The sequence below is a fragment of the Oncorhynchus kisutch genome, linkage group LG2 (assembly GCF_002021735.2).
Source record: "Oncorhynchus kisutch isolate 150728-3 linkage group LG2, Okis_V2, whole genome shotgun sequence".
Taxonomy (NCBI): domain Eukaryota; kingdom Metazoa; phylum Chordata; class Actinopteri; order Salmoniformes; family Salmonidae; genus Oncorhynchus; species Oncorhynchus kisutch.
The window spans coordinates 21,467,519-21,489,794 of record NC_034175.2 but is presented as its reverse complement, the minus strand read 5'-3'; the positions used below and the strand labels follow the sequence as shown (position 1 = coordinate 21,489,794).

Sequence of the window (22,276 nt, the reverse complement as noted above, 5' to 3'; positions counted from 1 at the left end):
GGAAAATTCTATTGTTGGACATGATTTGGAAAGACACACACCTGTCTATATAAGATCCCACAGTTGACAGTGCATGTCAGAGCAAAAACAAGATTCTCTGGTCTGATGAAACCTAGATTGAACTCTTTGGCCTGAATGCCAAGCATAATGTCTGGAGGAAACCTGGCACCATGCCTATGGTGAAGCATGGTGGTGGCAACGTCATGGTGTGGGGATGTTTTTAGCGGCAGGATCCAGGGAAAGATGAACGGAGCAGAGAGTACAGAGAGATCCTTGATGAAAACCTGCTCTAGAGCGCTCAGGACCTTAGACTGGGGTAAAGGTTCACCTTCCAACAGGACAATGACCCTAAGCAAACAGCCAAGAAAATGCAGGAGTGGCTTCGGGACAAGTCTCTGAATGTTCTTGATTGACCCAGCCAGAACCCAGACTTGAAACCAATCAAATATCTCTGGAGAGATCTGAAAATAGCTGTGCAGCGGAGCTTATCATCCAACCTGACAGACCTCGAGAGGATCTGCAAAGAAGAATGGGAAAAATGTTCCAAATACATGTGTGCCAAGCTTGTAGCGTCACACCCAAGAAGACTCAAAGCTGTAATCGATGCCAAAGGTGCTTCAACAAAGTACTGACTAAAGGGTCTGAATACCTATGTAAATATAATATTTGCTAGAATTTATACAAACCTGAAATAAACAATTTAATCAATTTTAGAATGTTGTAAAGTAACAAAATGTGGGAAAAGTCAAGGGGTCTGAATACTTTCTGAATGCACGGTATATTTCATATGTAACTAAAGAAGATAAAATGTTCACCTACCATTTAACAGCATCAGAAGAACTGTCAAGAAATGGAACATTGCAACTGTTCTCTTGAGTATCATGACTATTACTGGATATCTGTAGTAGAAACATACTATTAGTGTGTGTGTGTGTGTGTGTGTGTGTGTGTGTGTGTGTGTGTGTGTGTGTGTGTGTGTGTGTGTGCAAAGCATATCTCAGCTGCATATGCCTCTCTAGTTCACTGGTTAAGTAGACAGTGTCATGACATTGGCCTGGGGGGTAGTTTTATGACAGTCATAAATACCTCTTCCCCCCTTTTTCCTCTCTACCCTACTGATGTTACATTTGCAAAAACCTTGGTTAATATAGAGATTCTGGGAACATCAGAAGGTGGGGGGAAATGAACTATATTCTGGTAATCCGAACAATTGAACATATGTGGTGGTACTTATTGAATATGATGTCAGTTTGGTTGTCATCTGAGACATTCTCATCAATGATAAGATGACACAAACTCTACAGTGGAAAGTCTACACATCAGAGTTATCGGATTCACATGGAATTGTTGTTCAATTTAAATGTTTGAATATGAAATTATTCATGATGGGATGAAATGTGATTTTAGCTTCTAAAATGTGAGAATTGGGTTTTCTGCTCAATCAGTGGCCTGTCCCTGTGAAGGGACATGGGCTATAAAACTTTTCAAACACGCCCTCCTCTCCCTTCCTATATAAGCCCTTGACGACAATATAACTTCCTGTTCCGATGATGTGAGGACGACGGTCCAATGTCATGGAATGTTGATAAAAAAAATGACCGATTTTTAAAACCTCTTAAGACGTTTGTTTTGTAGCATAAACTGGGAATTTTATATTTTTCACTGATATGATCTGTTTGTTTCATATCTGCAAAGTAGATAAAATGCTGTCAGTTCTACTTCACCATCCAGCTGGCATCCACAAGGAGTCACTAGAGCGTGATGGGACAAGGAAATTCTGTCCGGTCAAACCCTCCCCTAATCTGGACGACACTGGCCAAAAGCATTAGTTGTTGATCTTGTTGTTGTTGATGTGCATAATAACTGTGGGAGAAAGAGACTACCTTTTCATGGATGTTTGATCAATAAGACTGTACATTTCCCAAACGTAAGAGAACACCCGTGGTGTTTACATATTTTCAGAAATACAGTCAGGTGTATTTGGTATCCTATGGCGAATGAGTTATAATGATCTAAAGTCACGCTGTTGCAACTGCCTGTTAGTGCACAGTCCAGTTCAAAGTGAATGATGGCAGGCACGTGCAGGGTTGCCAGGTCTAACTAAAATGTATTTGACCTCTGAAAACCTTCCCACAAGGCCTAAAAACTAGCCCCAAAAATTGTTTTCGCGAGAGAGTTGCCACATTTATCCAATGAACCCTTTTTCCATAACATTACTGAGCGAATTAAGAAGAAATATCGAAATCATTTTTAAACGCTAAGAAGAAAAATTTGGTTTTCCATCAGAATAATAATTATTGCTTGGCGTTTTTCCTATTTTGTTGCATTACAACCTGTAATTTAAATAGGATTTTATTTGGATTTCATGTAATGGACATACTCAAAATAGTCCAAATTGGTGAAGTGAAAAAAAAAGCTTGTTTCAAAAAAAAAATAACTGAAAAGTGGTGGGTGCATATTTATTCACCCCCTTTGCTATGAAGCCCCTAAATAAGATCTGGTGCAACCAATTACCTTCAGACGTTACACAATTAGTTCAATAAAGTCCACCTGTGTGCAATCTAAGTGTCACATGATCTGTCACAAGTTCTCAAGTATATATACTGTACACCTGTTCTGAAAGGCCCCAGAGTCTGTAACACCACTAAGCAAGGGGCACCACCAAGCAAGCGGCACCATGAAGACCAAGGAGCTCTCCAAACAGGTCAGGGACAAAGTTGTGCAGAAGTACAGATTAGGGTTGTGTTATAAAAAAATATCCAAAACTTTGAACATCCTTCGGAGCACCATTAAATCCATTATTTAAAAAATGAAAGAATATGGCATCACAACAAACCTGCCAAGAGAGGTCCACCCAGCAAAACTCATGGACCAGGCAAGGAGGGCATTAATCAGAGAGGCATAAAAGAGACCAAAGATAACCCCGAAGTAGCTGCAAAGCTCCTCAGCGGAGATTGGAGTATCTGTCCATAGGACCACTTTAAGCTGCACACTTCACAGAGCAGGGCTTTACGGAAGAGTGGCAAGAAAAAAGCCATTGCTTAAAGAAAAAAATAATCAAACACATTTGGTGGTCACCAAAAAGCTTGCGGGAGACTCCCCAAGCACATGGAAGTAGGTGCTCTGGTTAGATGAGACTAAAATTGAGCTTCTTGGCCATCGAGGAAAACGTTATGTCTGGTACAAACCCAACACCTCTCATCACCCTGAGAACACCATCCCCAAAGTGAAGCATGGTGGTGGCAGCATCATGCTGTGGGGATGTTTTTTATTGGCTGGGACTGGAAAACTGGTCAGGATTGAAGGAATGATGGCGCTAAATACAGGGAAATTCTTGAGGGAAAACTGTTTCGGTCTTCCAGAGATTTGAGGCTGGGATGGAGATTCACCTTCCAGCAGGACAATGACCCTAAGCATCCTGCGGAAGCAACACTTGAGTGGTTTAAGGGGAAACATTTAAATGTCTTGGAATGACCTAGTCAAAGCCCAGACTTCAATCCAATTCAATATCTGTGGTATGACTTAAAGATTGCTGTACACCAGCGGAACCATCCAACTTGAAGGAGCTGGAGCAGTTTTGCCTTGAAGAATGGGAAAAAATCCCAGTGGCTAGATGTGCCAAGCTTATATAGGCATACCCCAAGAGACTTGCAGCTGTAATTGCTGCAAAAGGTGGCTCTACAAAGTATTGACTTTTGAGGGGCGGGGGGGTGGTGAAAAATTATGCACCCTCAAGTTTTCCGTTTGTTTTGTCTTATTTCTTGCTTGTTTCACAAGAAAAAATATTTTGCATCTTCAAAGTGGTAGGCATGCAAATCAAATTATTATTTATTTCCAGGTTGTAAGGAAACAAAATAGGAAAAATGCCAAGGGGGTGAATACTTTTGCATGCCACTGTATGCTTCTAAAAGCCAATGAGGAGATGGGGAGAGGCTGGACTTGCATTGCGTTTGGTGTCACAAATAGAAGCAACTTCTATTTTAGAACTTGGCAAAGCAGGCGCTTCTTGGCACACACCTGCAGTGTGGGTGCAATGATTGAATAACATGTATGTGTACATTTATTTTGCAACGCTTGCTCACATGACACATCTGGTAAGTTTCTAAACCAGCTTTGGTATAGTGTCGCCATAATATTTTAATTCATAAAAGTCATAATCATTGGGATATGTTTGCGATCCATAGTAGAAGACGTCCTCAATGCACAGCCCCCAGCTTTAGATGTCCTAAATTCCCCCCCACACAGCCTATGTTAGCTGAACAGCACACTTGCGCTTGATATGCGTTTATAAACTGTGAATGAGAAAGTGAACTTGTCATTTCCAAACATTTAGCTCAAAAACTTTGCGATCAAAAAGCAAAGTCTGCATGAAATATGCACAATATTTGTTTTATGCTGCCTTGGCGATGTTCAATTCATTCACATAAAACGTAATGGCAGGGAGCAGGTCGATAGCTCTGGACTTCTTTTTTTTTTCTTTTTAAAATGTTACCCCTTTTTCTCCCCAATTTCGTGGTATCCAATTGTTTTTAGGAGTTACTATCTTGTCTCATCGCTACAACTCCCGTACGGGCTCGGGAGAGACGAAGGTTGAAAGTTATGCATCCTCTGATACACAACCCAAACAAGCCGCACTGCTTCTTAACATAGCGCGCATCCAACCCGGAAGCCAGCCGCACCAATGTGTCGGAGGAAACAACGTGCACCTGGAAACCTTGGATAGCTCACACTGTGCCCGGCCCGCCACAGGAGTTGCTGGTGCACGATGAGACAAGGACATCCCTACCGGCCGAGCCCTCCCTAACCCGGACGACGCTAGGCCAATTGTGTGTCGCCCCACAGACCTCCCGGTCGCGGCTGGTTACGACAGAGCCTGGGCGCGAACCCAGAGTCTCTGATGGCACAGTACAGCGCCCGTAACCACTGCGCCACCCGGGAGGACTTTTAGCCCGAAGTCCAGAGCTATTGACTGTACCCCAAAAATGTGCTCAAGGAATGCCGTCCGACGAACCATCAATCAGGCAAAGTGTCAATACAGGACTAAGATCGAATCGTAGTACACCGACTCTGATGCTCGTCGGATGTGGCAGGGCTTGCAAACCATTACAGACCATAAAAAGAAGCACAGCCGAAAGCTGCTCAGTGACACGAGCATACAAGACGAGCTAAAATAGTTCAATGCTCACTTCGAGGCAAATAACACTGAAGCATGCATGAGAGCACCAGCTGTTCCGGAAGACGATGTGAATAACTTTTAAACAGGTAACCTTTAAACAGGTGTATTGTGAGCATGCACTAACTAACTGGCAAGTGTCTTCACTGACATTTTCAACCTCTCTCTGTCCGAGTCTGTAATACCAACATGTTGTAAGCCGACCACCATAGTGCCTGTGCCCAAGAACCCTAAGGTAACCTTCCTAAATGACTACCAACCAGTAGCACTCACGTCTGTAGCCATGAAGTGCTTTGAAAGGCTGGTCATGGCTCACATCAACACCATTATCCCAGAAACACCACACCCACTTCAATTTGCATACCGTCCCAACAGATCCTCAGATGATGCAATCTCTATTGCACTTGCCCTTTCCCACCTGGACAAAAGGAGCACCTGTGAGAATGCTATTCATTGACTACAGCTCAGCGATCAACACCATAGTGCCCTCAAAGCTCATCAATAAGCTAATGGACCCTGGGACTGAACACCTCCCTCTGCAACTGAATCCTGGACTTCCTGACGGACCACCCCCAGGTGGTAAGGGTAGGTCACAACACATCCGCCACGCTGATCCTCAACACAGGGGCCCCTTAGGGGTACGTGCTCATTCCCCTCCTGTACTCCCTGTTCAATCATGACTGCACGGCAAGGCACAACTCCAACACCATCATTAAGTTTGCCGATGACACAACAGTGTTAGGCCTGATCACCGACAACGACGAGACAGCCTATAGGGAGGAGGTCAGAGACCTGGCCGTGTGGTGCCAGGACAACAACCTCTCCCTCAATGTGATCAAGACAAAGGAGATGATTGTGGACTACAGGAAAAAGAGGGCCGAGCACATCCCCATCCACATCGACCGGGCTACAGTGGAGCACATTGAGATCTTCAAGTTCCTTGGTGTCCACATCACCAACAAACGAACATGGTCCAAGCACACCAAGACAGTCGCGAAGAGGGCACGACAAAACCTATTCCCATTGAGGAGACTGAAAATACTTGGCATGGGTCCTCAGATCCTCAAAAGGTTCTATAGCTGCACCATCGAGAGCATGACTGGTTGCATCACTGCCTGTTATGGCAACTGCTCGGCCTCCGACCACAAGGCACTACAGAGGGTAGTGCGAACGACCCAGTTCATCACCAGGGCCAAGCTTCCTGCCATCCAGAACCTCTATACCAGGCGGTGACAGAGGAAGGCCCTACAAATTGTCAAAGACTCCAGCCACCCTAGTCATAGACTGTTCTCTCTGCTACCACCAGAGCGCCAAGTCTAGGTCCAAGAGGCTTCTAAAGAGCTTCTACCCCCAAGCCATTTAGACTCCTGAACACCTAATCAAATGGCTACCCAGACTATTTGCATTGCCCCCCCCCTGCTCCTTTTTTCACACCGCTGCTACACTTTGTTGTCATCTATGCATAGTCACTTTAATAACTCTACCTTCATGTACATATTCCCTCAAATAACCGGTGCCCCCTTACATTGACTCTGTACCCCCCTGTATATAGTCTCGCTATTGTTTTATTTACTGCTGTTCTTTTTTATAATTTTATTTTACCTTTATTTAACTTGGCAAGATCAGTTAAGAACAAATTCTTATTTTCAATGACGGCCTAGGAACAGTGGGTTAACTGCCTTATCCGCACGGGATAAATATTATCAGAGCACCTGGGAGTTTGCTGAAAAACAATCGATTTTTAGGGCTGGGATAATAACCTTCCTGCCAAATCTGACATGGCAGATTCAGACCAGACTAAAATTACGGATGTGGTGATTTGTGCTTTTGTACATAATTACATTACCTTGAGCACCCCCTGTAAAATGTATCCCGTCCGTATTGGGCTTTCTACTGCCGATCGCTAAATTATCCTCATAATTGTGATCACACTTCCTCAATTAAAATATTCTGTCGACACTGTACCAAAGATGGCTTTGTATGGTTTAGAAACTTGAGAACCAAGCTCGAGTTATCAGTGTCACCTGTCGCCAGGACTTGTTGAAATATATTCACTCCTATAAAAAAAACTGACTACACCCTCAGGCTCATTACCATAACGCAACGTTAACGATTTCTAAAAATCGCAAATGAAATGAAATAAATATGCCTGCTCTCAAGCTTAGCCTTTTCTTAACAACACTGTCATCTCAGATTTTCAAAATATGCTTTTGAACCATAGAAAATCAATCATTTGTGTAAGAGTGTTGATGGCTAGCTTATTTTCACAAAAACCAGCAAAGGAATCAAATAAAATAATTTACCTTTGAAGAACTTCAGATGTTTCAATGAGGAGACTCTCTTTTTTCCTGAAAGATTCTTTGTGTAGGACAAATCGCTCCGTTTTGTTACTACACATTTGGCTACCGAAACGAACCGAAACGTCGAACTTTTTTCCGAATTAACTCCATAATATCGACCGAAACATGGCAAACGTTGTTTGAATCAATCCTCAAGGTGTTTTTTCACATATCTCTTCATTGATATGCCGTTCGTGGAAGCATGGTTTTTTACCAGCAGCTGAGTTTTGCGCACCAATTTCCACGCAGGACACCGTGCGGACACTTGGAAAATGTAGTCTCTTATGGTCAATCTTCCAATGATATGCCTGCAAATGCGTCACAATGCTCCAGACCCCTTGGGGAAACGATAGAAAGGGTAGGCTCATTCCTGTCGCATTCACAGCCATATAAGGAGATAATGCAAATCGGAGCCTCAGAAATCCTGTTCATTTCCTGGTTGCAGAAACATCTTGGTTTTGCCTGAAGCTTCTGTTCTAGGGCACTCACAGTGAAAATCTTTGCAGTTTTGGAAACGTCAGAGTGTTTTCTTTCCAAAGCTATCAATTCAATGCATAGTCGAGCATCTTTTTTAAAGAGTCTAATCATGTGGAAATCATTTTACCAATATTGTATTTTCATGTGTGCAAATAAGTAAACACATATTAACCAATCATATGGTGATATGTGTTACCGATAACTTTGAATGGTGATTTGGAATCAAACGTTGTAGACCTGCAGGGTGATACGAGACCCTTTCAATGGTGATTTGGAATTAGAATAGAGATCGAGTTTGCATGTTCAACATAGAAGACATCACTGGGCAGTGTTCTTGGGAGAGCTAAGCAAAAAGTCATAATCCGTTCACAACAGCGGGCCAGCGCGGAGCTTCAAATCCACCCAACAAAATGTAAATATATGACCTAGTGGCATTGGGGAGAGGGAATGAGGATCGATTTCCGCTCTTTGTCAACGTCGCCCTCAAATACCTCTGCATCTGTGCAAAAAAAGTTCCCGTCTGAACGTTTTTTTCAGTAAGCCTACAGCAGGCAATATTGTTACCCCACTCTGTAGTCTATTAAACCAGAGAAGGTGAACATGATTTTGTTCCATGCCAGAAACCTTTAGGTAGGTTCATATATAATGAAAAGAAAAATAGGCCGAATGGTTCTTGTTGCACTTTTTTTTGTTTCATTTTCAAAGCCTGTATTCACAGTGCGTCTTATTCGAAATAAATGTAGCCTTTGCAAAAAATATTATGTTGTGTGCCTTACACGTATTTGCACTGTATTTATTTGGTTAATTTCGTACTTATTTTGATTACTTTATTTATTTTGTAATTAGTAGCCTATCCAAATGTGGATTATTATTTGTATTAGGTGGCATTTATTTTATGTTCTCGCTTTCGAAAGTGCTGCTGCGAATTCTTATTTAATCCCATTTGCTCACTTCAAGGATAGTAATAAACACTTCCACAATAATATAAATATCTGTTTAGAAGTTTCACTTGTACAAGTAACGTTTACTGCAAATTTTATTGGCAGTAACCTAGTGTAGGCCTATATTATTGCCTGTTTGGTGGCAGCACACAATTAGTTTTTCCTAAAGTTTTTGTCAGGTGGAGGCCAGGAACTTAAATTTACACTTCCCATTCGATTATTCTGTCTTGCAATTGTTGGTTCTCTCTCTCTCATTATTACCATATCATTGAGACAGAAATATCTAAATGACTGTACATTCTCATATAAGAAATGTATTGGTGACACTTTATTATGACTTTAAAGTGGAAGTGACAGCATTTGAGCAATGTTCCTATCTCAATGTGCACATGAGGTATTTCACATCATCAGCTCGTTATGACCGCAAATAAAGATGTATCCAGGATACATTTCTCACTTTATAATGGGTAGACATGCGTAAAAGAAATAGCAAACATTCACCAAGTTGTTTCTTCTTACCTCAGAAGGGATTCGCTGTGATGACTGTCTCGTGTAAGATACTGTATCTGCAGCATATCTGTCTTCTCAAGATAAGGATGAGAAACTAAAAGACGAACCCAAAAATCTGCCAGGCTTTGCATTTGTTTTTGCATGATCATCCAAGCATGACAGACAGAAGCGTCTATTTGTATGATTCGGGGTTGATGATGGAGGGAGGTACTGTATCTGTTTTCCATTCTGCGCTGTTCAGAACTGTATTTGTGAAGTGAGCTTAGACTCACTTCATCTGTCAGGTGTTTTGTTCAAATTTACAGTATGTGTAGTGTGTGTGGTTGTTGTACATGAAGAACATGAGGCACTGTACTGTGCAATACCTTCTGAGTAAAACCTTGCTGATTTAAGCAGAAACACAGTGCTGACTCGTATTTGTCTGTGAAAATATTGTATTGCATATAAAGACAACATGCTATACTGCCCAAGTTACTGTATTCAAGTTGAATAACTCCTATACACATTGGCACAGCTATTGATTGTGGATAACAAAACATGTAAAAGCCCATAAATGCACCCACAGTAAATGTAATAACTGAGCATAAATACAAACGGAGCAAAAGTGATATGAAAAGAACAGGGTCACATTCAAAAGGCACCAAATGGAAGAAAAGTTACTGAAACAAGGACTTGGATTTTGCTGCAGTAGTTGAAATCAGGATCACTCTGTTTATCATATATGCATAGTCCCTTTAACCATATCTACATGTACATACTACCTCAATCACCCCGACTAACCAGTGCCTCTATATAACCTCGCTACTGTTATCTTTCACCGTCTATTTACTGTTGTTTTTATTTCTTTACTTACCTATTGTTCACCTAATACCTTTTTTGCACTGTTGGTTAGAGCCTGTAAGTAAGCATTTCACCTGTTGTATTCGGCGCACGTGACAAATAAACTTTGAATTGATTTGATTTGAGTAAAGGGGGTGTAGATTTTATTTTTGCCTCTGGTTGAATGTTTAACATGCTCATTGAGTGCGCTCTTAGTGCCAGCATTGGTCTGTGGTGGTATGTAGACAGCTCCGAAAAATACAGATGAAAACTCTCTAGGTAGATAGTGTAGATAGACACCAATAAAAATTAAATAATTGCTTGGGCCAAGAAACACAAGCAATGAACATTAGACTGGTTGAAATCCAAATCCAAGTCCAAATTTGGGATTTTTGGTTCCAACCGCCATGTCTTTGTGAGACACAGAGAAGGTGAGGGGATGATCTCTGCATGTGTGGTTCCCACCGTGAAGCATGGAGGAGGTGGTGTGGGGGTGCTTTGCTCGTGACACTGTCAGTGATTTATTTAGAATTGAAGGCGCACTTAACCAGCATGACTACCACAGCATTCTGCAGCAATACGCCATCTAATCTGGTTTGGGCTTAGTGTGACTGTCATTTGTTTTTCAACAGGACAATTACCCAACATACCTCCAGGCTGTGTAAGGGCTATTTGACCAGGAAAGTGAGTGATGGAGTGCTTCATCAGATGACCTGGCTTCCACAATCACCTGACCTCAAACAAAATTGAGATGGTTTGGGAAGAGTTGGATCGCAGAGTGAATGAAAAGCAGCCAACAAGTGCTCAGCATATGTGGGAACTCCTTCAAGACGGTTGGAAAAGCATTCCAGGTGAAGCTGGTTGAGAGAAAGTCAAGAGTGTGCAAAGCTGTCATCAAAGCAAAGGGTGTCTACTTTGAAGAATCTCAAATATATTTGGATTTGTTTAACACAAGTCTATTATTCTACAATTTAGAAAATAGTAAAAATAAAGAAATACCCTTGGATGGGACGTTAAACGGATGTGCTGACTCTCTGTGGTCACTAAAGACCCCATGGCACTTATCGTAAGAGTAGGGGTGTTAAAAGAATTTAAAAAAAGAAAAACCCTTGAATGAATAGGTGTGTCCATACTTTTGACTGGTACTGTACATTACAGGAGACTGAAATGTAACAAAATCCTTTGACATAGAAACACCTGATTTTCTGCAGGGTTTTTGAAATAATGTTTATTAATTATGAAATTATGAAAAATAGTAATAACATTTTAACCATGAAGCCACTAGATAATTTGTCTGCAGGAAAGTCCTACGCAATGCATATTTGCATTTCCATTGCAAATGTTTTAAAACATTTTTCATTGCACTATTTCTAGCCCTCCTCTTGACCTCCTTCATTTCCCCTCTCCAATACCAGCAGCAGCCAGTATCTTCTCTGCGTCAACCACCATCTCATCGATGGCCCCATTGAGAGCCTGCAACATGACAGTGAAGGAACGACCAGCTGAGCGGGCGTGCCTGGGCATGGCCATCTCCACCAGCCGGGTTGTGTTGGTGGTCAACTCCTTCTCTGCCGCTGCCAGCCGAAGCTTTACCTCCCCCTTGGTGACTTCAGCCGACAGGTTACACGTCCGCAGGGCTTTGAGCTGTGCCGGCTCCATGCCGCGTTGCCGTGCCAACCGCTCAACAGACTCGTCGTCCAGACAGAGCGAGGCCCTGGCCTTGGTGAGGATCCTCACACCGACTCTGGCGTCCACCATGGAGGCCACCAGGGGCACGGGGATGGCCGACACCCCACCAGAGAGTGACGCGGCAGCCCAGACTAAGGCCTTGAAGGCGTCTCTCTTCTGGGTGATCAGGACTGGGGAGAGAGTGGGCAGGGCCAGGAGGAGAGCGTGGGCTCGGATCTCTGGTAGGTCCCTCTCCATCTCCTCCAGGAGTCCTGGGAAGTCAAGTTTTTCCAGACGGGAGGGCCTCACTAGGAACACCTTAGGCAGGGCCACCCCCTGGGCCTTCAACAACTCTAGGCTGGCCTTCCGCCTCTCCTCCAGACCCTTTTCTGTGTCCTTCTCCGAGGCCAGCAGGGCGAAGTACACAGTGTCCCTCTGCACAGAGCGGGCTTCCAGGAACACCGCCACGCTGTTGGCCTGGAGACTCTGTGTGAACGCCATGACCACCACGTTGTACCGCAGGAACTTCACCCGCTCCATGTACCCTTCTGGGTCAAAGGGCGAGGCTGCGGGGGTGGGTGGCAAGTCCCAGAGCCTGAAGTCAGGGTGCTTAGGGTTGGGATAGATGGCCATCTCCTCTGGAGAAGTGGGGCACGGGGATAGGGCGGCTCCTTCATCCTCAGGCCCCAGGCCACGGAGGGCGTTGATGAATGCAGACTTCTCGGGCCCCCGCTCTCCTGCCACGGCCAGGTTGATCCGGCTGATCAGGAGGTCCTCCACAGCATCCTTGACATCTGACAGCTTGTTGTTCTCAATAGACTCTTTGAGAGTCTCCAGGAGGTTCAGGCTGTGAGATACAACATCCGCCGCCATGGCTGTGAGAGAGGTGCGGATGGTCATTAGCATAGATCAACACGTAGGAACACTCACACATCTTAATAGTGGAGGATTACATTTCTTGGGCACGTAGTTGATCAATTCAATTGATAATTGATTGGCTGTTATGTCCACACAGTTTAATACTGAGGTATTTATTAGTCTCTGAGTAGAAGGCAAGAACAAACACTGACATACAGTGCAGCCCTCGAAGACCTGGAACACAATCCCTTACTGCTGTATCAACTCGGGATAAGTGGGAACACAATCCCTTACTGCTGTATCAACTCGGGATAAGTGGGAACACAATCCCTTACTGCTGTATCAACTCGGGATAAGTGGGAACACAATCCCTTACTGCTGTATCAACTCGGGATAAGTGGGAACACAATAAAACAATTTATTTACACAATTAATCAGATATAACGTATTTAACTTTTTCTATGACAGTATTGGGTAGTGGTAAGTGTTGTGTAAACAAATACACTATTTTAGCTCCAAGTATCTGTCTGGTCTACAGTACTAATGTATGCTACTGCCTGTGCCTTACCTTTGACCTGGATGAAAAAAACCTAAGGGCAGACCTTAAAAAGGGAAATACATCCTTATCCAATGATCAATGGCAGATACATCCTCAATACAAGCGAAGTGTGCTGACTGTGTCTGCTAGATCTATTTACAGGCTCTTTAATGTGAGTGGAACATTCTAATCCTGTAATCCCATCCTTAATCCAGTATGAGTGTGAGCACATACTGTACACACGATACTGTACACACAGAGTCCATGATGCTCACACTGACAATTGGCAGGTGACGTACTCTCTAAATGAACATTTAACAGTAAAGGGACATCTTCATTTTCTTTTCATCCAAACCTGAGGAATAACACAGGTGTTTGTACGTGGGTTTGTTCGGTAGCTCAGTGACAGGTACAGTGCAAAAGAAACCACCACCACAACACAGACAGATTTACAATGTGAAAGGGAGTGTCCATTTCCTGCTATTGTGACTCACACACACACACCTCTTGGTGTTTTTTTTGTTCAGAGGAAACCATGTGAGAAACCTCTGCCGACATCTGAGAGTTTCAGGGTTAATTTTAAACATCTGCCTTCCAATCAGAGCCTGTTGTTCTGTTTTCACTTACACCAGCAGATGGTTGAGATCACCTTAAATCAGTTTCCTTTTCTGATAAATGAGTACTATGATAAAAACTCAAACTGAGAATGGGGTTTAGAAGTGGGCTTGTAAATTATGTGGCTTTGCGGTTGTCATGTCAAATGGAGTGCCTCTATCTAGGGGTTGTTTGTAGCATAGTAATATTGTTTACATTTTTATTTCATTTAAATGTAACATTTATTTAACTAGTCAAGTCAATTAAGAACAAATTCTTATTTACAATGATCGTGAACATATACATTTTGATTATGTCAACATAGAATACACGGTGAAGGAACTGGAGTTCTATAGAAAACCTCTACTGTTCTCTGCAGTCACACCATCTGTGTAATCACTGTCGAATACAATTTGTGGAGATAATAAATAGACATCCAACTTCTGACACCATGTATTACAGAGGAGGCTGGTGTGATGAGCTGTAGGAGGACAGGCTTGTTTTAATGGCTGGAATGGAATTAATGGAACAGAGTCATACATGTGGTTTTCATATGTTTGATACAGTTTCAAGTATTTATTTAACTAGGCATGTCAGTTAAGAACAAATTCTTATTTTCAATGACAGCCTAGGAACAGTGGGTTAACTGCCTTGTTCAGGGGCAGAACGACAGATTGTCAGCTCGGAGATTTGATCTGTGCAACCTTTCAGTTACCAGTCCAACGCTCTCTAACCACTAGGCTACCCTGCCGTCCCATTCCTGCCATTACAATGAACCTGTCCTCCTATAGCTCCTACCACCAGCCTCCTCTAATGTATTAATAAGTAGACGGGACACCATAGTGTTAGCTTTAGGAACGTCTTTACCAAGATGAAACCGTATATTGATACAGAGCATTATGGGTACTGTAGTACATCATGCTACAAGACAGTTAAAACATCATTTAGAAATTCTTAGCATATAGCAAACAACTAAAATACACACAAACATCAAAAGTAAGGTAGTGCCTCAATATATAGGGTTAGGGTTAAATCAAAATACAAAAACATGAAGGATCAGAGGAGACACCATGTCCTTCCATGGTGACACAAAAACAGAATCATTACAAAACTAACATTACATTAGATAAGGCTGAAAAAGAAAGAATTACCAAAACTATTTCCTACAGTAGTTTCAGTCTCTATCATCATAAAACATTCAATCTGGAATATGAGAAAACACCGCAGTGCTGTATATTAGAAGCCATAGTGCTGTGTGCTATTTCCCATGTTGCTGTGTCACTCTCCACCCATAATAGCCTTGATGTTGGAGTAAAGTGCTGTATCCTCATCTGTCTCTCGTAATGGCTTACCGTTCTCTTTCTCCTCTTCCTTCCCTACCATCTCATCCCCTTCCTCCCATTCTACCTCTTCCATCACACCACTCCCCTCTCCACCATCTTCTTCCTCCTCATTCTTCTTCTGTCGTTTGATTTCGGCGTAGTCTGTCTCTGTGGTGGTGGTCTTCTTCTCTGCCTCCTCAGGAGTCTTCTTCTTCAGCAGGGAGTAGTTGATACTGGCGTAGTCCACTTCATTTGGTTCTCCCCCTGTGGTAGATTTCCCTACGGCTCCACTGGTCTGGGGCCCTCCGTTTTCTTCTCCCTCCCTTAGCTCCACCTGCAGAGGGGTCTGTTTGCCCCCCACAGCCTGTCCTGCATCCATCTATGCAGTAGACGACAGAAAGCACTGTGTTAGGAGTATTTTGATAGCTTGGTGGTACCAGACATGTTTGTGTTGCCTTGTAAACTCCTATTGGCATGTCAATGCTAACTAAATGTTGGTAAAGCTGAATAAAGAAAGGAACTGGTACTGTACCTGTTGGTCTTCACATGCCACCATCTCCAGGTTCATGAAATGGCTTTTGGAGTCTGAGTCCTTTGGGATCCTCTCTTTGCATCTAAGGAAAAGAGTTCAAATGAAATGTCTCAATCACTGTATTTTGGAGGTGTTAGCAAGCACTTCCATTACAATATGGTGCAAGGCATTGGTACTTTTGACAAGAAATCTGATGTTCTTGATAATAAATATAAATAAATCAGTGAGACAATTTACAACAGATTTTTTAAATAACATATTCAGTCAATAGCGACTGTACATCAGTAATAGAATGCATGTACCTTTTACGTTTCCCTTTCAAACACAGGAAGATACAAAAGATGCTGGCTGAGAGGGCTGCACCAACCACAAATGCAGTAATCAGTTGTAGGTCCGACAGCAAAGCCATGATGTCTTTAGACACATCCTCTATAAAGAGAACACCGCGTTGGATTTTAGAAGTGGCTCACACCTTTTCTCAATCCAAGCGTGCAAATCCTCTATGTTGCATTGATATTGGGAAGCTGTGGCTCTCTAACAAAGTGTGTTAACTTGTATCTTTACCTTCTTGTTTTTCTATTTGGGTGACTTGCACCTCTCTCACTCTGCCCGCTTCATTTCTGCTGACACACTCCATAGTGGTATTGGTGTGGTTTCTGACAGGCAGGCTGATGGTGCTGTTCACTGAGAACATCAACACTGATGTAGTAAAACTGTACTCTTTTAGTGTTAACCATCTTATAAAGGGTAAGGGAACTCCCTGAGTTACACACACACACACACAGGTCATGAGAGGGGAGATAAACCATAGGCAATTTAAAGGTAACAGCATGTCACAAGCCATTTTCAATCTGTCTGAACAGCGCTGCTTGTACTCACACATCACAGTGACAACAGTGGAAGCCGTCAGAGATCTACTGTGGTGTTGAGCTGTACACACATACTCCCCAGCATGTTCTCTTGTCATGTTAGAGATGATGAGAATGGCCCGTCCAGAGTTATTCCGTTCCAAAGCTGTTGTCCCCTTCTTACTCCAGGTGATGTTGGATGATGATGGTGGGCAGCTGTCATCACTGCAGGTCAGATTCAGGGTATCACCCTCTCTCACTGTGTTACAGCCAGAGATCTTGGGTTCCTTCACATCTAGAAAACAAAGAACAGTACATACAAATCGTGTTCATGAAATGGAAGTGTTGCAGCACAACGGGAGGTCAGATAATGTACACTACCTACATGCCACATTCATTGTCAGTGTCTTCTTAGTGGTGATGCGGCCATTGAATGTCACCAGACATGTGACGTTGGTGCCGTGATGCTTAGCTGAGGGGGTGAAGGTCAACGTTGAGAAGTGGGTTGTCGTCACAGTGGTCAGGTCCTCTCTCTCTTGTATGGTGATGTTGTCTCTGAGCTCAGTGATGTTGTCTCCTGTTCCTCTCCATGTCCATGTGATGTTAGGAGGAGTTCCAGAGCAGATCCCCGGGGCGGTGCAGGTCAGAGTAGCTGGTTCTCCCTCTGTCAGAGCAGGAGTCAACACTGAGGGCTTCTGGGTCAGAGCTGGAGGCAGGAAATACAAATACAGAAGTGAGTTTTACATCTGTGTACAAAACAGCAACCCTAACCCTGACCTGAGGGGGAACTTGGCAAGTTTGTACTGTATACAATTAACTACAATAATAGGTTGTCACTGTAACTGGTAATAATAGTCATAGTACCGCTCACTGTGATGCTCACTTTCTTCGGGTATGTATATGAACTTGGAAGTCTGAATTGATACTCTCCAGCATCATTCTCTCTGATGTCGTTGATGATCACACTACAGTTCTTCTTTGTCAGATCAGTCTCCAGTAGAGATACTCTCTGTTTATAAGCTTTCTGAGCTTTAGAGGGAGTTTCAGAGTGGAAAATTATGTTTTTAACCTTATCACATCTGTCACTTGCAGGGCACTTGAACCATATTGCAGCGGTAGGCTTGATGTTATCAGGGTGAGTGAAAGTACATGAAATAACAGCACATAGTCCCTTCTCTGCTGTTATTTCTGCTGGACTGAAGGTGATGGTCCAGGATGATGCTTTTGGTGGTGCTACCAGTTCTGATGGAGGGAAATGAATACAGTCATGAGTATTACAGAAAGCACTTGGATACTACTTCACCTGTTCGTAAACATGTTTTATTAGATAGTGTAATACAGAAAGCACTTCACTTGTTCATTACATTTTTGATGATACAGAATCAGTTGAGGTTAAAATGTTTTGGGGTTTTAATTACCATACAGTACCACTACGATTACCACATCTATACATCTACTAATGATTTCAATATTAACAATACTTTAATGATGAAAGGAACCCTACTTCGACATGTTGCTCTCTCTGTCAGAGAGAAGAGTAGAGCTGCCAAAATGAGGACCCACATCCTGTCTTTCACCTCTTTCTCTTTTCCCCTTGTCTGTGTCCACAGGTCTGGAGCGCAGAAAGAGAATAACACAGAATAGCATGATAAATAGTGTTATACAAGTACTGAACATTTGAAATTCACTCTCACCCTTGATGCACAAAACAAGTTTTCTTGCCATTTTGACAAAGAGGGAGGGGGAGGGCTTCAGCACCGACCTAAACAGGAAGCCGACGGACAGGAATTCCTAGTTACCCGGAGACAGCTTCCAACCTTAGACCCCTAAAAAAGAGCCTCCCCATCAGCCAATACAGTCGCATACGCAGGATTTGTAGTACACAGAGTGACTATGACAAGCAAGCCCACTGTCTGCATGAGCGTTTCAGACAGCGAGGTTACCCAGAGGAATGGCTGCATGATGCAGGGGAACGTAAAAAAAATATGACCAAGGATGACAGCCTCATGCCAAAACCTCCCCACCCTCCTGACCAACGTGTTAAATGCTTCCTTCAATACTCCCCACTTGGTAAACAGTTTGACCACATCATTAAAAAGCCCTGGCACATCTTAAGCACTGATCCACAACTGGAAAAAAGGTTAAAGAACCTCTGCGGGTCGTCTTCAGACGCTCCCCCAACATCAGTGGTGAGGTGTGATCTTCCTCCAGTGGCACGTGATACCTTTCTAGACAATCTGCCGGATGGTAATTACAGATGTGGTCGATGTACCCAGTGTAACTTTACGAATAAATGCACAATGTTCAATCCCCCTATCACGGGCAAGGCCATCAAGATTAAGGACATCATTACACGTTCCACCAAAAAATTTGATAAACCTGATCAAGTGTATTTGTGGTATATGCTATGCAGGAAAAACGAGACGCGCTCTGAAACAGGAATAGCAGAACACAGGAGTAATATCAGGTCCCTCGACCAGAGAAACCCTGTGGCTGCACATTTCATGGAGGCCCGTCACAACATTAGCTCTCTGAGATACATTGGTATCGAACATGTTAAGACTCTATTATTGAGAAGAGAATTGTATTGGAATCACCGTTTGTGCACCACGTCTCCTAAAGGTCTGAACCAAGAGTTTGATATCAGACCCTTTCTTACATACTGTATGTCACTTTGATTTGTCTTGGCTTCCTGGTCTCCTAGTTACTTTGTACATACTGTATATATTAGATTCTGTAACTACTATATCTGCCCATCTCATTGATATCAAATATTAGAGATGCACTAATAGTTTTTGAAATAGGTCACTGGAATTATACTTACGGCCACCTCAGCTCCTGCTCGTAATAGTCATATGGGAGGGTATTCCAAATGTTTTCAACAATCTTTTTACTACTGTTGCCAAGATTTTGAACTTGAATCCATTTGTATGTATATAATCCTTTATGACCATATGTACCTCTCAGATTAATTATGATTGCTTGTGCCACATGTTTTATTGTTACCACACCTACACGAGTCATGTGCATAATGGTGATGGAAGATGGAATGTGTATATTTTGGGAAGTGAGTACTCAGTTTGTTTGACCTGACGAAGATCCGTTTCGAGATCGAAATGTTGTCAGTAAAGCAGTGAATTGAGAGCATCAACCGTGTGCGGGCCTTCTTGTTCTTTAGTATGATAATATCTACACATCCCGTTGCCAGCTGTGTTTGGAGGATACATAGGCCTTCCTAACAACTGACATGAACGTTTCATGACACGTTTCTGATTGTCACAACCTTCTCACCTCGTTTTTTTCAACTGTAATTTAATGCATGGAGAGATGTCAAACTCCTAGTTATGCTTTATTTTACCATAATGGTCTGGAACTTATTTTGAAACTACATGGTAACAGAGTAATTACATTTTAAGTCACGTGGGGAGTCATTGTAACAAACAAAGTGCCAATTGTTTCTACCAAAGACTAAGGAGTTACTAGTTTAGTTACATAAGTAACGTCTAGAGTTCCCCATTTTTTTCCAAGCACTTAAAAAACAAACATATTTGCCATGTAAAGAATAAGACTGAATCAGCACATTACCTCTCTCTGTGTGCTCTCTCTTCTTGTTGACTATGAGCCATGTGTGAGTCTCTGATGAGTGTGAACTGTCACTTCATGTCCCCAGTCTGTTACTCCTCCCTCTAACCTGATGCTGCATCCAGGAAGTCCCTCTGTACAGCATACCGCCCAGCCATACTGGACTGTATATAGACCATAATCAACCCAAGCCCATCAACCAACCCATCAATCCATACCGATCAACCAACACTACAATCCCGTAGCTTATATATTCAGATAAATTCTGAAGTTTTATCATTTGTAACTTATTCAAAACCAGTAATAGTGTCATTTTGTACAGCAAATGTGCATGTAGTCATAAATCAACATAATTGACCGGTACTGTACATAAAAGAGATCTAACTGCAATTCCTGTGAAAACAGCATAACTGTAAAATCCATTATGCCACATGTTTTGGGGCGGGCAGGTAGCCTAGTGGTTAGAGTGTTGGGGCAGTAACCAAAAGGTTGCTGGATCAAATCCCTGAGCTGACAAGGTTCTGCCCCTGAACAAGGCACTGTTCCCCAGTAGGCTGTCATTGTAAATAAGAATTTGTTCTTAACTGACTTGCCTAGCTAAAAGAAGGTAATAAAATGATGCCTTGGTCTTCAGCTCATGATGTGTTTTACTTTAAGATCTGATAGTTAACCTTACTGAGTTTGACCAAGGCTTTTACAACACTCTGTCGGCCTCAGTTAAGTTTCTTTTCACATTTTAAGACTTTGTTTAAGTGCCACCAACCTTACTATATTTATATAGGTGGGGTTTTACTTCTCCCAAGTAATTACATTTGAACTATAATCCCTAAAATACAGTATGTGTTGCTGCTATTAGAAAAAAAGTACAGTGCCTTGCGAAAGTATTCGGCCCCCTTTGCGACCTTTTGCCACATTTCAGGCTTCAAACATAAAGATATAAAACTGTCTTTTTTTGTGAAGAATCAACAACAAGTGGGACACAATCATGAAGTGGAACGACATTTATTGGATATTTCAAACTTTTTTAACAAATCAAAAACTGAAAAATTGGGCGTGCAAAATTATTCAGCCCCCTTAAGTTAATACTTTGTAGCGCCACCTTTTGCTGCGATTACAGCTGTAAGTCGCTTGGGGTATGTCTCTATCAGTTTTGCACATCGAGAGACTGACATTTTTTCCCATTCCTCCTTGCAAAACAGCTTGAGCTCAGTGAGGTTGGATGGAGAGCATTTGTGAACAGCAGTTTTCAGTTCTTTCCACAGATTCTCGATTGGATTCAGGTCTGGACTTTGACTTGGCCATTCTAACACCTGGATATGTTTATTTTTGAACCATTCCATTGTAGATTTTGCTTTATGTTTTGGATCATTGTCTTGTTGGAAGACAAATCTCCATCCCAGTCTCAGGTCTTTTGCAGACTCCATCAGGTTTTCTTCCAGAATGGTCCTGTATTTGGCTCCATCCATCTTCCCATCAATTTTAACCATCTTCCCTGTCCCTGCTGAAGAAAAGCAGGCCCAGCCCATGATGCTGCCATCACCATGTTTGACAGTGGGGATGGGGTGTGTTCAGGGTGATGAGCTGTGTTGCTTTTACGCCAAACATAACGTTGTGCATTGTTGCCAAAAAGTTCAATTTTGGTTTCATCTGACCAGAGCACCTTCTTCCACATGTTTGGTGTGTCTCCCAGGTGGCTTGTGGCAAACTTTAAACGACACTTTTTATGGATATCTTTAAGAAATGGCTTTCTTCTTGCCACTCTTCCATAAAGGCCAGATTTGTGCAATATACGACTGATTGTTGTCCTATGGACAGAGTCTCCCACCTCAGCTGTAGATCTCTGCAGTTCATCCAGAGTGATCATGGGCCTCTTGGCTGCATCTCTGATCAGTCTTCTCCTTGTATGAGCTGAAAGTTTAGAGGGACGGCCAGGTCTTGGTAGATTTGCAGTGGTCTGATACTCCTTCCATTTCAATATTATCGCTTGCACAGTGCTCCTTGGGATGTTTAAAGCTTGGGAAATCTTTTTGTATCCAAATCCGGCTTTAAACTTCTTCACAACAGTATCTCGGACC

The 22,276-nt window shown here is 42.6% G+C and overlaps 3 protein-coding genes across 7 annotated transcripts in view; all 3 read right to left on the bottom strand.

Moving 5' to 3' along the window:
* Positions 1-9,544, bottom strand: part of si:dkey-24p1.1 (B-cell receptor CD22) — a 25,645-nt gene extending 16,101 nt beyond the window's left edge. The window contains exons 1-2 of one of the 4 annotated variants that reach the window (XM_020508568.2): positions 9,450-9,544; positions 820-899 (exon numbers count right to left, since the gene is read on the bottom strand). In XM_020508568.2, coding sequence (XP_020364157.1) covers positions 820-899; positions 9,450-9,505 — 136 coding nt within the window. In that variant the 5' untranslated portion in view covers positions 9,506-9,544. Of the gene's footprint in view, positions 1-819; positions 900-7,476; positions 7,823-9,449 lie in introns of those variants that run through there. The other 3 variants (XM_020508576.2, XM_020508582.2, XM_020508591.2) reach the window with 3 other exon arrangements.
* Positions 9,545-11,466: 1,922 nt separating this feature from the next.
* On the bottom strand, positions 11,467-13,572 carry irgq2 (immunity-related GTPase family, q2). The gene is made up of 2 exons (XM_020500713.2): positions 13,354-13,572; positions 11,467-12,802 (listed from the first exon to the last, which is right to left on the bottom strand). The coding sequence occupies exon 2, from the start codon at positions 12,798-12,800 to the stop codon at positions 11,652-11,654; it is 1,149 nt and encodes a 382-aa protein (XP_020356302.1). The 5' UTR covers positions 12,801-12,802; positions 13,354-13,572; the 3' UTR covers positions 11,467-11,651.
* Positions 13,573-14,762: 1,190 nt separating this feature from the next.
* Positions 14,763-20,312, bottom strand: LOC109909530 (sialic acid-binding Ig-like lectin 8). 2 transcript variants are annotated; one of them, XM_020508548.2, is made up of 9 exons: positions 20,205-20,312; positions 18,124-18,231; positions 17,484-17,861; positions 17,005-17,325; positions 16,651-16,914; positions 16,336-16,455; positions 16,074-16,200; positions 15,772-15,853; positions 14,763-15,618 (listed from the first exon to the last, which is right to left on the bottom strand). In XM_020508548.2, the coding sequence occupies exons 2-9, from the start codon at positions 18,182-18,184 to the stop codon at positions 15,196-15,198; spliced, it is 1,776 nt and encodes a 591-aa protein (XP_020364137.1). In that variant the 5' UTR covers positions 18,185-18,231; positions 20,205-20,312; the 3' UTR covers positions 14,763-15,195. The 2 variants fall into 2 exon arrangements, with proteins under 2 accessions (XP_020364137.1, XP_031646545.1); XM_031790685.1 differs by having other exon boundaries at positions 16,336-16,914.
* Between the last annotated feature and the right edge of the window lie 1,964 nt (positions 20,313-22,276).